This window comes from Zootoca vivipara, chromosome 9, assembly GCF_963506605.1.
Source record: "Zootoca vivipara chromosome 9, rZooViv1.1, whole genome shotgun sequence".
In the NCBI taxonomy this organism is placed as follows: Eukaryota; Metazoa; Chordata; class Lepidosauria; order Squamata; family Lacertidae; genus Zootoca; species Zootoca vivipara.
Window position 1 is genome coordinate 14,369,628 of NC_083284.1, and position 14,836 is coordinate 14,384,463.

Below are 14,836 nucleotides of genomic sequence, written 5' to 3' on the forward strand. Positions count from 1 at the left end.
ATCTGGGGAACCGGGTTCGCTTCTCCGCTTCTCCACATGCAGCTGCTGGGTGACCTTGGGCTAGTCACACTTCTCTGAAGTCTCTCAGCCTCACTCACCTCACAGAGTGTTTGTTGTGGGAGAGGAAGGGAAAGGAGATTGTTAGCCGCTTTGAGACTCCTTAGGGTAGTGATAAAGCAGGATATCAAATCCAAACTCCTCCTCCTCCTCCTCTTCTGGAAACCTCCTCTTATTCAGCTTCCACTGTTCATCCAGCTTCTAGAACAGCTCTAGAGGGCCAGGTGACCAGTTTAAATAAGCTGCTCATTAACATGTTCTTTAAAGGTAGGAAGAGAGTCAAACTGTAGAGTAGAACCTCACAAAATCTGAAAATGAAAGCAACTTCTGATTACAGGGGAGGATAAAGTAATCCGATATGACATGGCAATAAAGGATAATGGGCTTTGGAAAGGTTTGTGGAAATGGTACCATTTAAGCACAATTAAATAATGAAGATGATGGAGAAAATATCTGCAGTATTGCTGTGGGCTGTAATAAACAAGAGGCTGACTGCCCAGTGTGTTAAGTTAATTTCAGTTACTGCCTCCATGTGGATAAATATGAGGTCCTCACCCCTTTACTCACCTTTCTGAGGCTCAGTGGAACAAACTGTGGGAAAGTCGTCATCTTCATCATTTTTAATTTGTATACCGTCTTTCTATCTTACAATACTCAAGGCGGTTTACAAGCTGAAGAAACAAAAAAATGTACATCTTCTTATAACAATCTAATGCAATACAAAAATGTGTTAATAAAACAAAACTTTAAAATAAGCAACCTACATCAGAAAAGTAACATTCAACAATCTCTCTCTCTCTCTCTCTCTCTCTCTCTCTCTCTTTCTCTCCCTCTCTCTCGTGTGTGTGTGTTTCCCTGTGTGTGTAGATATTGTTGTGTGTGTCCTGTGAAAGAAATTCTGGAAGAACGATAGAACTAGATTTGAGCAATTAAGAGTTTCAGATACCCAGAACAGAGAACTATCTATTTTGTTCCAGCCCTTTTTAAGCATCTTCTGAAATTGGAAATGTTGGAGGTTTCAATGCAATGGAACTATGAAGCTATTAATGATGTCAAAATGAGATTCTGTATTCTGCATGTGGCAGAGAAAATAGAAGCTTCAAATCAATCTGCTGGGGACAAGACCGATTGTCGACTTCCATCTCAGCTGTGTTTACAGAGAATCATAACTGTATAACTGTACTATAACTGTGTGTTGACCTATAAAGTTGGAAACTTCGTCCTGAAGAGTCTCTCCCACTGTGTTCCACTGCAGTGGAACTTAAGTGCAGATATAATGCCTTAATCGTATTTTGATTCCTTAATGATAGTTAAATGCTATGCTTGACCTGAATACCAAAATGTTGGTTATGGGCCAGGCCATTTACTGGGATATGAAACTGTAGTTTGAACATCACAAATTGTGTTAATGTCATAACAGTATTATACCTGCACTAAACAAGCCATGGTTAATAAGAGTTCTGCCCTGAACAAATGTGATTTTTGCACATCCTTGCTTGCAAGACAGCACACAGGCCTCACTGAAGTCTCCCTTTATTCACACACGGCAGCTGGCTTTAGATCAGCACTTGGTTTCACTGTGCTTGGGGTGTTTGAAAGTCAGGGTTCAATCAGTAGGCCATGGTTAGCCCAGTGTACAATCATGCACGATGCTGTCATCTGGTTTGAGAGTGGCCATGAATGCTCTACTGAGTGTGCCAAGCGCATTTGAGATAAATGTGAAGCCCTTCTTCACCTGGAGAGCCATCGAAACCAGGACATCTTCTAGGACAAGTCATTTGGGAGGGTTTCGGTAGCCAGATGTGATATTCAGCATGATTTATGGGCATTAAGCTTGAGATTTAATATTCTTATTCCCTTGATCTCAAGGGCTCATCCCGTCTTCTTTTTCAAAATTTTATTTTTTAAGGGTACCATATTCTTGCCTGGAAATCGGGTGACTGAGCATCCTTGCAATGATGAAAGTCCAGGGAAGTTCCTCTTTGAAGTGATTCCAGGTAGGATATTTTATTCACTATAAATCTGTTGTTATGTTGTACTGACTGACCAACTTTATTCAGCCTTAACAGATGCTGGAGATGATTAATGATTCAATTTAAGGAGAAAGGGGAGGATCTCATACACACACACACATGTATATGTGTTAGTGGTAAAGTTTATTTACAGTTTTTCCTATTTTCTTTGTTAAGATGATAGTTCATGTGCATTTGGCACATTAGAGGTCACTTTAAGTTTCTAGATTTCCTTGGCTTTGAAAGAAATGGAACCCTTAAAGGATTTGATCTGTTAACATTAGGTAATGATTAGTTCAAGCGAGCACTCCATAACAGTAGATTTAGGAGAAGGAAAACTTTGCTCTTAAAACACTGCTGCCTTGCGAGATATTTTTGGGAGAAGAAAAGGCTAAGGAGTAAACCCTAGACAAATCTAGAGTAAAAAGGTAAAGGGCCCCTGGATGGTTAAGTCCAGTCAAAGGCAACTATGGGATTGCGGTACTCATCTTGCTTTCAGGCCGAGGGAGCCGGCGTTTGTCAGCTTTCTGGGTCATGTGGCCAACATGACTAAACCGCTTCTGGTGTGAAGAATATTCTATTGAATTACAGTGGTACCTCAGGTTAAGAACTTAATTCGTTCTGGGGGTCCGTTTTTAACCTGAAACTTTTCTTAACCTGAGGCACCACTTTAGCTAATGCCGCCGCGCCACTGCCCTGCTATTTCTGTTCTCAACCTGAAGCGAAGTTCTTAACCCGATATACTATTTCTGGGTTAGCGGAGTCTGTAACCTGAAGCGTCTGTAACGCGAGGTACCACTGTAATAGTCTCTTCACAGCATCTGCTGCCTGGGTTCCTTCAGGACTGGTAGGATATAAATGACACGAAGAAACAGCTAGTGAAAGAAAATTCAGACATCTATGACATTTATACTGCCCCACCAACACTTATGTGGCTGTTGAATTGTTTTTGCGTAAAGTTGCTATTGTAATTTTGTTTTTTCTTTAAATTAAAAAAACCCGTTGAAGACACGCATACATCCTCCTCACTTTAAAAGGCATGAAATTCCAGGCTTGGAAATATTTCTGCAAAACAATACAGGCAAATGTAGGCTGGCCAAGAGTGGAATCCATGGCTAAATGTTAATTGATGCAGCCGAAGGGCAAAGAGGTTAGTCAGATGCATTTGATTATTATTTCCCTGGAGAAAATATGGGGTGGGGGTGGGGAGCTCTAAACCATATCCAGTTTTCCTTATTCAACTTCCTCCACCCTCATCTATTTTGGCATATGATTACAGAAGTTTCTATGTGGGAACTATGTTCCAGATTAGGCTGCTTTGAACCAGCAATGGGGGCAGGATCTTTGTGGCTTGAATGCTGATATATATATAGGTCAGTGGTATTTAACTGCGTGTTGATGTGTATCATTTTCCTTTTCACTTTTTTTGCTGTAGAACGCCAGTGTATTCTAAGGCCTAGTGTGTCCCAGTTTAGTTGTGGATTCTGTTATCATGGGTTCTGCTATTCAAGTAGGTTTTACTCCAAGACAACCCATTGAAATTAAGTGACCTAACTTCGTCTTGTTTATTCATTTGAATGGGTCTACCTTAGGTCCATCTGGAAAATGGATGATCAAACTGGGTTGTGTCATCAGGGTTAAAAGTGCTTTGCTTGTTGCCGAACTTTCAGTCCAATCCATAAAAGATATTAAAAAAGGATAATGTAATGCAACATTGGTTGAAACATGTTTGGGATTTTATTCTATTAGCATTTTATTTTAGTTTCTGGCAACCCCAGTACAGTGTTTGATAATACTGCACATTAAAAGGTAAAGGTAAAGGGACCCCTGACCATTAGGTCCAGTCGTGACCGACTCTGGGGTTGCGCGCTCATCTCGCATCATTGGCTGAGGGAGCCGGCGTACAGCTTCCAGGTCATGTGGCCAGCATGACTAAGCCGCTTCTGGCGAACCAGAGCAGCACATGGAAACACCGTTTACCTTCCCGCTGTAGCAGTTCCTATTTATCTACTTGCATTTTGACGTGCTTTTGAACTGCTAGGTTGGCAGGAGCTGGGACCAAGCAACGGGAGCTCACCCCGTCACAGGGATTCGAACCGCCGACCTTCTGATCAGCAAGCCCTAGGCTCAGTGGTTTAACCCAGTGTTTCTCAACCTTTTTTGGGCCACGGCACACTTGTTCCGTGAAAAAAATCACGAGGCACACCACCATTAAAAAAGTTTTAAAAATTAACTCTTTGCCACCCTATATTATAATTATGACTGTAAGAAACACTTGCCAAATATTGCTTTCCGGCGGGTCAAGCTCATTGCAGCCACGGGCAGGGCGGGAGAAAGCGAGGCAAAGATGGGGGTGTGGGATAAAAGGAAGGAGGGGAGAGGGGAGCGCTTAGTGTTGGGAGAATGGCAGCTGGGCTGGAAGAGCGGCGGCGGCGCCTGCGCGTGCTCCCTCCTCGCGCGCTCTAGCTCTCCGCTGCCGGGTTGGCGCCTCGCACTTCGCGAGCCGCTACCTGCGCGCGTGCCCCCACGCACGCCTGCCTCACCTTGCCACAACTTGGCCAACTTTTCTGCCCACCAGCTCTCGCCTGCGCTCCTCCTTACCCCCGCCCCCTCTCCCCCCTCCCACTCTCGGCGGCGGATCCCTTTACCTTGGGAGAGGAGGGAGCCTGGGCACTGTACGGTGGCGCTGCTCTTTCTCGGGGGGTTTTCAGCAGCCGTAAAGCGGCGTGAGAGAGAAGCGGGCGGCTTTCCCTCGGTCTCCCTCCCAAAATTTATTTGCAAAAAAAAAAGGGGGGAGGCTCTGGCCGGTTTCCTGCAGCTAGAGCGAAAGGGGATCACGATGCTGCAAAATCGCCCTTCTCACGTCACGGCACACCAGCCAGCTTCTCAACAGCGGTTGAGAAATGCCTGAGCCACAGAGCCACCTGGGTCCCATTATATTGCACATTAGTATGTTTTAAATGTTGTTTTTAGACTGAGTTGAAATTTCTCACAATTTTTTTGTGTTTTTCCTTTTTCTCACACTCCCCTATAATAAATATATAAATGCCACTTTGCACACTCCCCCCCCCAAATATTCTCCTCCAGATGGCCACCATTTCCTTCCCAAAACGTGCTGGCACAACGTCTGGGAAATTCTGGCGGAATACAGAAAGGATGGCCAGGTTGCCATCGCAGTTGCAGCAAAACAGCGACTGGAGAAATGCAGGGAAATTGTCCTCCTGGTTTCTCTACCCATAAACAGTGTAGGGAACATCAGGAGGCCATTTGTACAGAGCTTTGCATAAAACTCGATAGAAGTTGGGTTTACAGCAGCCCTGGTTCTTGCAAACCTTCTGTACTGACTCAGTTGCTGCACTGGTTCTTTGATTCAGCCCAAAGAGCTCACCGTGTGACCCTTTCTCTATCTTAAGAGTAGCACAAATGTTTGAATAAGGCTTGAGATCCACTTAGAGAGAATCTAATCTTCACACTTAAGAGCGATAATTTCCATTCCTTTCTTGATTAAAGAGAACTGCCCGTGGAATGCTGCCTTTGTTAAGCTTCCATCTCACAGAGGCTCCGATCCTTTTGCCCAGAATTAGAAATACACTTTCAGCCGCCGCACCATCTCTCTCGCACCCTCCGTCATGTTTTGCAGTCTCAGGTTGGTGCATCAATCAGTATCAACCCATTTCTGTTTGTGCAAAACCCCTTGGGCCTCTAGGCCATAAATAAATCTGGGTTTTTGTTTTGTGTAGCTACAGCAGCTGAGCTGATTTCAGGTACTATTGACAAATATAAAGTACTCACACGGCTAGCCCGAATGCTGGGGTTTTGCCTAGCATGGCTTCTCATACAGTTCTGAGTATCGGCAGCATTTTGTACGCAGGAACTGCTGACGCAGAAAACAACATGCATCACATAACGTCCCAAACCTCTACCCAGATTTACTTGCTTTTTTTTTTCTTTTACTGCCAATATGACAGGAAAGCAAATGGGCCAATTTCCCTAAATCTCTGAAAGCAGGCATAATTGCCCAACTACTCTTAGCTCGGGAAATGTAGATGGAAACATTTCAGAGTAAGTTTGCGTTTAGAGGTTTGAAAATAGATAGCCAAATACTCAAAAAGTGCCATGGTCTGATTCAGGAATACCTTTATTTATTTTTTAGCCATACACAGAATGTATCTCGTCTATTTCCATCTTTCTGTGCTCTGAGAAGTTCAGAACACTTATTTGCAAAAGCAACCATGATTTTCACAATGCAGTTCTGGATAATTGTTGCGTATCACACATGCAGTTGGCTATATTGTCAGACAGGTTTGTGCGTCCAGTTGCACTCTGCTTGCTGCTTGCTTGGGGGCACTTACATCTGGTGCCGTAGAAAAACCACTGATTCATAGCATCCCTGCCCACTTCTGGAGCCACTGATGGAAGCACAAATCAAATAAATGCAAAGGTGGGCATTCTCTCACTATCCCTGTGTACGGTATATTGTTTGCAAGCCCCCTATTGATCCCAGTGGTGTAGTAACAAGAGAATGTTTCTCCATGACCTATCCAGGCCAGCAATTTGTTGCTAACGGTAGCACTGGGAAGTAGCAGAAGATGATTGCGTCCCAAATTTTTGTACTCGAATCTGGATGGACATCTCACAGTGTTATCCTTCCAACAATAACACTGCCCATCTTCCTCCGTTGGCTTTATGTTTCATTAATAAAAAACCTACAACAAATACTGTTCTATACAACAGATTTCCCTGCATCAGCCAGGACAGGGTAAGATGATCCTTGAAGTCCCCTTCAATTTCATGATCAGTGGCTTTATTCTATGTATACAAAGGCACCCACTGATCCTTGTGGCATCCAGCTTCATTTCTAACTTGCAAGCATCTTGAATGGTGGCAGTGTAGGTGTTCAGAGGTGGCTGGTCCCCATTGGAACTAGAAGGGCAGAAGGCAAGGAAGCTAACCACTAGGTGGAGCCAGAGCCAGTGAGAGGCAGAGCCAATTAATTCTACTTTTGCCACCACCCCTTGCTGAGTTCTATGACACTGGGATTAAGGAAGAGGAGGAAGCTGACAGCCAGGGATTGGTTAAAAGCAAGAAGGCAAGCAAGTGTGGGCAGACTGAGTTTGGTGGGTGTAAGGGGGAGAGATTACAGAGAACCTCCCCCTCTCATCAGAAGCAGTTCGTCCCCAAGCAGCCATGAAAGCACGGGGTCTGAAGGGGCCAGTCAGGAAGCGGAGAGAGAGAGCCTGGTCTCTGGCAGCATGGGAGAGCCCCTGCTCCACAGGCGGAAAGAGAGAGAGACGGAAAGGGGGGAGAGGGAAAAGACGGAGTGCAGACCCTTTCCCCCGGCAGCGGAATTAAGGAGGAGGAGAAAGGGGAGGAGATTCGCTGTCCCGCGAATCTTATGTTGGTCCAGGGGGCAGTGCCGGATTCTGACATGGAATGAGCGGACATGAAACCGACAGCTCACTACACTGTAAATAACGTGCACCAATAAAGACTCTTTTAAAGACAAGTATGTGGAAAGTCGTTACTCAAGAGTAGCCGTAACAACCTCTGACAGTGGGGTACTGCCCCACACACCCCAAATGGACCAGCCTTCATTGTGTTTTGATTTTTCATGCTCTCTTTCCAATGGTCTCCCCCCTTTTGGCTTGCTGGGTCAATGCGATGCTGAATGCAATGGTTCCCATTTCTCTTCAACAACAACAACCACAACCACCCTCGAGTCAAGACAAATTATACTTAAGCTAGAGAAGGACTGGACTCTTCTCTCCTTGCCTTCTGTGCTCCTTCCAACCATCCCAGGCAACCACTTACTTTCCTGGTGGGCATGACATCACAAGGGAGGGAGGAATGTCTTCCTCACCCTTCTGTTTGTTGTTGTTGTTGCTGCTGCTTCTGCTAAAGCAGCAATTCCTGGTGTGAGGAATCCTGAGGAAACCACCATGTCTTAGTGATCTCTGTGTCTGCCTTGCTGACATATCGCGCCAGTTACACCACTTACGGTGGGCACATTCAGCAGTAATCTGTAATATGGCGTGGGTCTCTCCAGCTCAAAAGGAGAGGGGGAAATCCAAAATCCTAGTTGCAGTGGTGGGGGTGTTAGTTGTAAGTACCCATGCAGGACTGAATTTTAATCATACTGTTGCTTTGTTTTATTTTACAAAAATGCAAAACTCAAACTGGGTGCATTTTATTGCAGCGATAGAAGACCGAAACTTGTTTTTCTTAGCCTGATAATTCCTCACTGTGCATACAACAAAGGTTGAGGTTTCCCTTACCATTCCAAAGGCAACTGGGGACAATCTGGTATCTGTATGTTAAATCTGTAGGCAGCTTCAAAAACATTTTCCCCTCATTCTTGCTTCTTTGTTGGCGATGCATGTAAATTATTCTGAGAATGCGAGGGGGAGTAGGATTGTTGCATGATATTTGCATTCTCTGTCTGGGGATACAAAAGAGAGAGAAATACGTTGATGGCCATTCTGTGCAATTAGCTATGTATGTACAATTGCATCTACATTTTTGAATAGCCAGTTCGATTAAAAAAGAAAAACTTGTGTAGGTTCCTTTCCCCACCTCATCGAATAAAATATATTAACTTTCTAGGTGATTTACATAATGCACATTTATTTGGATTTCAGCATATTCAAAACACTTTCAAAAATTGACTTCTTGATTTATCAGTAGCGCATTGTAGAAAAAAAAGTATGACGTTTCAATTTGACAGTGCAATCCTATTCATGTTGCACTGTGTTCAATGTGGCTTAATGCAGGAATGCAGTTTAAGTTTGCACAGGATTGCCGAATTACTGTGCAATCCTATGCATTGCAACAGTTTAATTGGTTTTGTAATTGAATATTTTTATTACTGTAACCTTCTCTGGGACCTTATGGTGAGAAATCTCATAAATACATTACGGTAATAAAATTTCTACTCAAAGATCCCACTGTGGACTTCACCGGCAGAAGCCACAGCAGTGAAAAAACTAAATATGGAAACAAAATGGGTAACATATAGAGAAGTATTGGAAGGAACAAAGGAGAAATTAAATTTGAAGGAATATGAAAAAATCAAGGAGAATATAACAGATTGGTTCCAGTATTTCCAGATAAGGCAAAGGTTTATGGAAGACAAAAAAATAGGAATCGCAGAAGAAACATCAAAATTTGAAAAAATAATAAAACAAAAGAAAGGAAAGTATATCTCACAATTATATGACAATTTGTTGGAATGGGAATTATTTGAAGAACAAACAAAACCAACCATGATAAGATGGGCCCAAGACCTGGGATACAATATTTTAATAGATCAATGGGAAAAACTCTGGCAAAAGGATATAAAATTCACCCTATGCTATACACTAAGAGAAAACATCCTTAAGATGATGTATAGATGGCACCAAACGCCAGACAAACTGGCCAAAATCTATAAAAACAGGTCGCACATGTGCTGGAGGTGTGGGAAAGAAAGAGGTACATATGTGCACATGTGGTGGAGCTGCATAGAGGTGGGGGTGTTCTGGAACAACATTTATGAAGAACTAAAAAAATTATTAAAATGTACATTTCCTAAAAGGCCAGAGACATTCCTTTTGAGTATAATGCCAAAAGAAATGGAGAAAACAAAAGTAACATTACTCATGTATGGAACAACCGCGGGCAGAATATTAATAGCAAGAAATTGGAAGAACAGGGTAGCACCAAACACTACAGATTGGCAAGCCTTAATGATAGAATATATACAACTGGCAAAAACAACTGGTAGAATAAAAGGTCAAACTAAACAAAAAGTCAACAAGGAATGGGCAATCTTTGAAGAGTATTTAAAAAAGAATAAAGTAAAAGAAACCCCGTTGGCAGAAATAGACTGTACCTTGTAAAATAAATCATTAGATATGAATTGGAATAAAAACAAACAATATATATACCACTGTGCAAAATATAAAGGAAATAACTTAAAAACCAGCAAGTTCAATTGGAAGTCAGTATAGAATCTGGTGAAGAAAATACGAAGATGAAAGTCTTTTTTAAGATCAGTCTGGATCTATTTGTGTGTCTAGGTGAAGAGTCGTGTGTTTGGTGGTGGGAATTAAGTAGGTATGTATGAGCTAGTCGTGTAGGTATGTATTAATGTCTGTAAATATGAAGTTGTGAATTGTCTGTTTCAATTTTCTTTTTTCGTTCTGTTTTTCTCGTTTTAAATAATATTTATATTTTTAAAAAAATTCTACTCAAATTCTGTGCTGTCAAATTCAGTGGGAATCTTGGGTTGTACATAGGAAGTTCCCTTATACTAGATCAGACTATTTAATGGCAGCTGCTCTTTAGTTCAGGCAGAGCTCTTCCTCATCACCTACTTCTCAAGGCAGGCAGACCTTTTTATGTTGTGGGCCACATTCCCTCAAGGTTAATCGGTTGGGGGTCGCATGTCGCAGTATACCTGAGGGAGCATCTCCACCCCCATCGTTCTGCCCGGACACTGAGGTCCAGTGCTGAGGGCCTTCTGGCTGTTCCCTCACTGCGAGAAGCCAAGTTGCAGGGAACTAGGCAGAGGGCCTTCTCGGTAGTAGTGCCCGCCCTGTGGAACGCCCTCCTACCAGATGTCAAAGAGAAAAACAACTACCAGACTGTTAGAAGACATCTGAAGGCAGCCCTGTTTAGGGAAGCTTTTAATGTTTAACAGACTATTGTATTTTAATATTTTGTTGGAAGCCGCCCAGTGTCCGGGCTGGACCCCAGTGTCCGGGCAGAACGATGGGGGTGGAGACGCTCCTTCAGGTCTTCATTATGATTGAGTGAGAGTTTTACTCCCTGATATAATGCTAGAGGCCAGCAGCAATCATGACACAGAGTTGGAGGCTGCAGAGACTCCTGCTAAGGAGCTGAATCAGGTTCAGGACTCTGAACCTACTTCTGGACATCAGCAATCCACTGAACCTAAGGCTGGCAGACAGAAATTGACACACCAACCTGCCATAGCTCTAGGAAACGTAGAACCAAAGCCTGGACACTAAGGGGCACCTTCTCCTGAGCCTTTGGAACCAAAAGCTTCTACAGTTGCTCCAGTGGTTCAAAGAGTACATAGGAACATGCTGTTGACTTGGAGCTCTCCGTGGTCCTGACCAGCCTTGCTGCCCCAGCATGAGACACAAACATCTTCTCCATCTTTGAATGTTGTGCAGCTTCTGGTCCAATATGCTACCTGTGCTACATCAAAGTGATGGTGTATTAGTGTTTCAGTTTTTACATATTTTTTACCTTTTATTATTGTAACAAAATTCTGGATCAATACGTTAAGTAGCAGCAAAATCAAAAGCTTGTTTTAAAGGGAGTGTCTTCAGTTGCTAGCAGTACACACACAAAGAGGAGGGCAACCTAATCTCTTGGGGCAGGGACCAACACATGCCCTTTTGAATGGCACCACCAGTTTTGACCTAGAAGGCAATGACATAGAGTCGGACAAAGTGAATGCAGCAGCTGGTGGGCTGATTCACATAAAAGCAAGGAGTGCTTCAATTAGAAACATAGGGAGCTGCCTTATACTGAGTCAGACCACTGGTCTATGCAGTTCAGTATTATTTACACTGACTGCCAGTGGCTGTCTGGGGCTTCAGGCAGAAGCCTTTCCCAGCCCTCCAGGGAAATGCTAGGGTAGATGACGATGATTAAAATTTTTGCCTGCCCTTCGGCAGGTGGTCCTAGGGCAGGTTACAAAAAATTAAAATGGAACTTTTAAAAACAGTTAAACCAGGGTACAACCACAGGAACAGGGTGGGTTTTGCAAACACACAGGTGTCAGAGGCCAGGATAAAGAGATGCATCTTCAGCATTTGCCAAAAGCTGTACAGTGGTATCTTGGTACTTGAATGGCTTGGCTCCTGAACAAATTGGCTCCCAAATGTTGCAAACCCAGAAGTAAGTGTTCCAGTTCGCGAACGTTTTTCAGAAGCTGAATGTCCGACATGGCTTCTGCTTGAGTGCAGCCAATCAGAAGCCACGCTTTGGTTTTCGAATGGTTTCAGGAGTCAAACAGACTCCCAGAATGGATTAGGTTCGAGAACCAAGGTACCACTGTACAGTGAAGAAGCCAGATGCACCTCTCTGGGGAGGGAATCCCACAATTTCGACAGAGAAGAACATCTTCTGATGGCCTGCTCTGCTGATCTTAACACCCAGGATGGTCTGCAGGGAAGGAGGTGTTCTTGTATATGTCTGGGGCCTAAGTTGCTTAAGGCTTTAAACACTAATGTGAGCACTTTGAATCGGGCCTGGGAATGAACAGCAAGCCAATGCTTTAGGATGGGGGTTCTGTGCATTCTGAATGGAAACCCTGCTGCATTTTGGACAAGTTGAGACCATCTTCAAGGGAAACCCCATGTAGAGCGCACTGCAGTAATCCAAGCTGGAAGTTAGCAGAACACGAAGTACTGTGGACAAGTAATATTTGTGCAAAAGGGGCTGCAGCTGGCGAACCAGCCATAGGGCTGATTCTGGGACCTTCTGCAAGCAAAAGAAGATGCTCTAGCACTGAGTCACATCCCTTCCCCAAGTAGTTGCACCCTTAGCTGTTTCAGGCTTGATAGGTCTTGCTGCGTGGAGTCGCTTTCCTCCTAAAGAAGCGAACTCGCTTATCATCCGATCAGTATTCATTACTTTCCCTGGGCTACTTGGAAAGTTCCATAGCGAAGGAATAAAAATGGCAGAGGCTCCCTCCATGGCTTGCTTCCAACCTCCACAGCCTGCTGCTAAATCACCTCCGCTGTAAAAATGAGCAATTCAAAGCATTGTGAGATCTATCAAAATGCTTTTTTCATTAGGCAGGATGGATAGAAGGGAGTGGGGGGGGAGAGAGAACACACTTAAAAAAACATTTGACACCACCCGGCTCCCGAGAGCTCTCACAAGCGATTGCCAGGTGGGCTTTAGATAGTGTTTTTCTTCTAAATCTTTCTACTGCTCTGGCTCTTGTAGTCACAGACTGATATCAAATTGTGTTGTTCCCACTGGTGCGGCGTGTTTTCATTTCCTCATCCTAGCAACGTCTCTCTCCCAAGATGCTGCATTCACTTTTGAAATTTCAATTTCACTGGGAAGAATCGACAAGCTTCTCGAGGCTCTAATCTGAAAGGGAAGGGGGGGGTGGAAGGGAAAGGAAACCGACGGGATGTTTCCGCTTGGGTATATTCTCTGAGTAATCTGTAAAATGGTGAACACCTGGGGCCTTTTCTAGTTGCAGCAGAGTTGTAACACGAAGCAGAAACACTTTGCTGTTGGTATCATGACAGCGCCTTGATAGTTTAGTTAAAATGTTAAGCCAACGAGCCTTAACAAATGAATGCAGGCTTCCTTTCACGAGCTGGAGATATCGGAATGTCTTCTGCATGGCAACCTGTGACAGGTGAGGGGAAACTGTGGCCCTCCCAGATGTTGATGGACAACAACAACAACTATCATCCCTGGCCAGGGGCTGTGCTCTCTGGGCCCGATGGGGTCCAACAACATCTGGAGGGTCCAGGTTCCTCACCCACAACGAAGCCCCAGTCGGCATGGCCAATAGGATGGTGGCAGTTGTGGCAACATCTGGAAGGCTGCAGTTCCCCCATCCCTTCTTTGTAATTAACTCAGTTCAGTACAGGTGATGAATATTTAGGTCCCATTTGAACCAGTGGGATGTTAAAAAGCCCAGTTTGCAATTTAAGTTTTCAGTCCTATATATGCACATACTTTGGAGTTAGCCCCACTGAAGTTATTCGGCTTTTTTTTTTTTTGCCCTGAGACTTGACTGCAAGATCCATTCATATCATTTCAGGGAGACTTAAGTAAGCCTGACTTTGCCTGGGTTGCATCCAATGTGTTTTGGAACTGGGTGCCAGGATAGTATCAGAGCAGAAGGTTATGTGATTGAGAAGACATATGTTTCTAAAACGATGGCTAATTGCAGGATATGCAAAATGCTGCAATCTGGCCTGCAGAGTATGGGTACGATGTGCTGAATTATTTTTGAGAGGCTTTCCAGACACCATTTCTCAAGACACAAACTCTCTTCATTTCTGCTGAGCTCAAAATGCTAGAAAGGGGAAATGGGGCGGTTTTTGGCACAAAGGTTTTAATGAGTAATTACCATGTCAGATGTGATGGTCTGTTAGTTTTTAAACTAGAACCCTCCTCAGAGAGTTTTGACATATCCAAGCAAAGCAAGATGGTTTTCTTTGGGCTCAAGATGGAGATCTTATTTCATAAAACCAACATTCTCCCCTACTGTTCAGAAACAACCCACCTTTAACATAGCAGCATGTGATATATAGGTAAAGGAAAAGGACCCCTGGACAGTTAAGTCCAGTCAAAGGCGATTATGGGGTTGCAGCACTCATCTTGCTTTCAAGCCGAGGGAGCTGGCATTTGTCCACAGACAGCTTTCCGGGTCATGTGGCCAGCAGGACTAAACCACTTTTGGCGCAACGGAACACTGTGACACGTACCAGAGTGCATGGAAACGCCGTTTACCGTCCCGCCTCAGCGGTACCTATTTATCTACTTGCACTAGTGTGCTTTTGAACTGCTAGGTTGGCAGGAGCTGGGACAGAGCAACGGAGCTCACCCTGCCACTGGGATTCGAACCACCGACCTTCTGATCAGCTAGCCCAAGAGGCTCAGTGGTTTAGACCACAGCGCCCCCTGCGTCCTGCATTTAATGTGATATATATGCATTCACAATATATTGAGAGGCATCTAAGTCACACACAGCAGTTAGTTGTGACTGCTGCAAAGCT

The 14,836-nt window shown here is 44.0% G+C and overlaps 1 protein-coding gene across 3 annotated transcripts in view; it reads left to right on the forward strand.

Annotated features, from left to right (window-relative positions):
- Positions 1–14,836, forward strand: part of ARHGAP24 (Rho GTPase activating protein 24) — a 343,081-nt gene that overhangs the window by 122,897 nt on the left and 205,348 nt on the right. For all 3 annotated transcript variants that reach the window (XM_035112151.2, XM_035112152.2, XM_060278414.1), the window contains one exon: positions 1,967–2,054. In XM_035112151.2, coding sequence (XP_034968042.1) covers positions 1,967–2,054 — 88 coding nt within the window. The remainder of the gene's footprint in view (positions 1–1,966; positions 2,055–14,836) is intronic.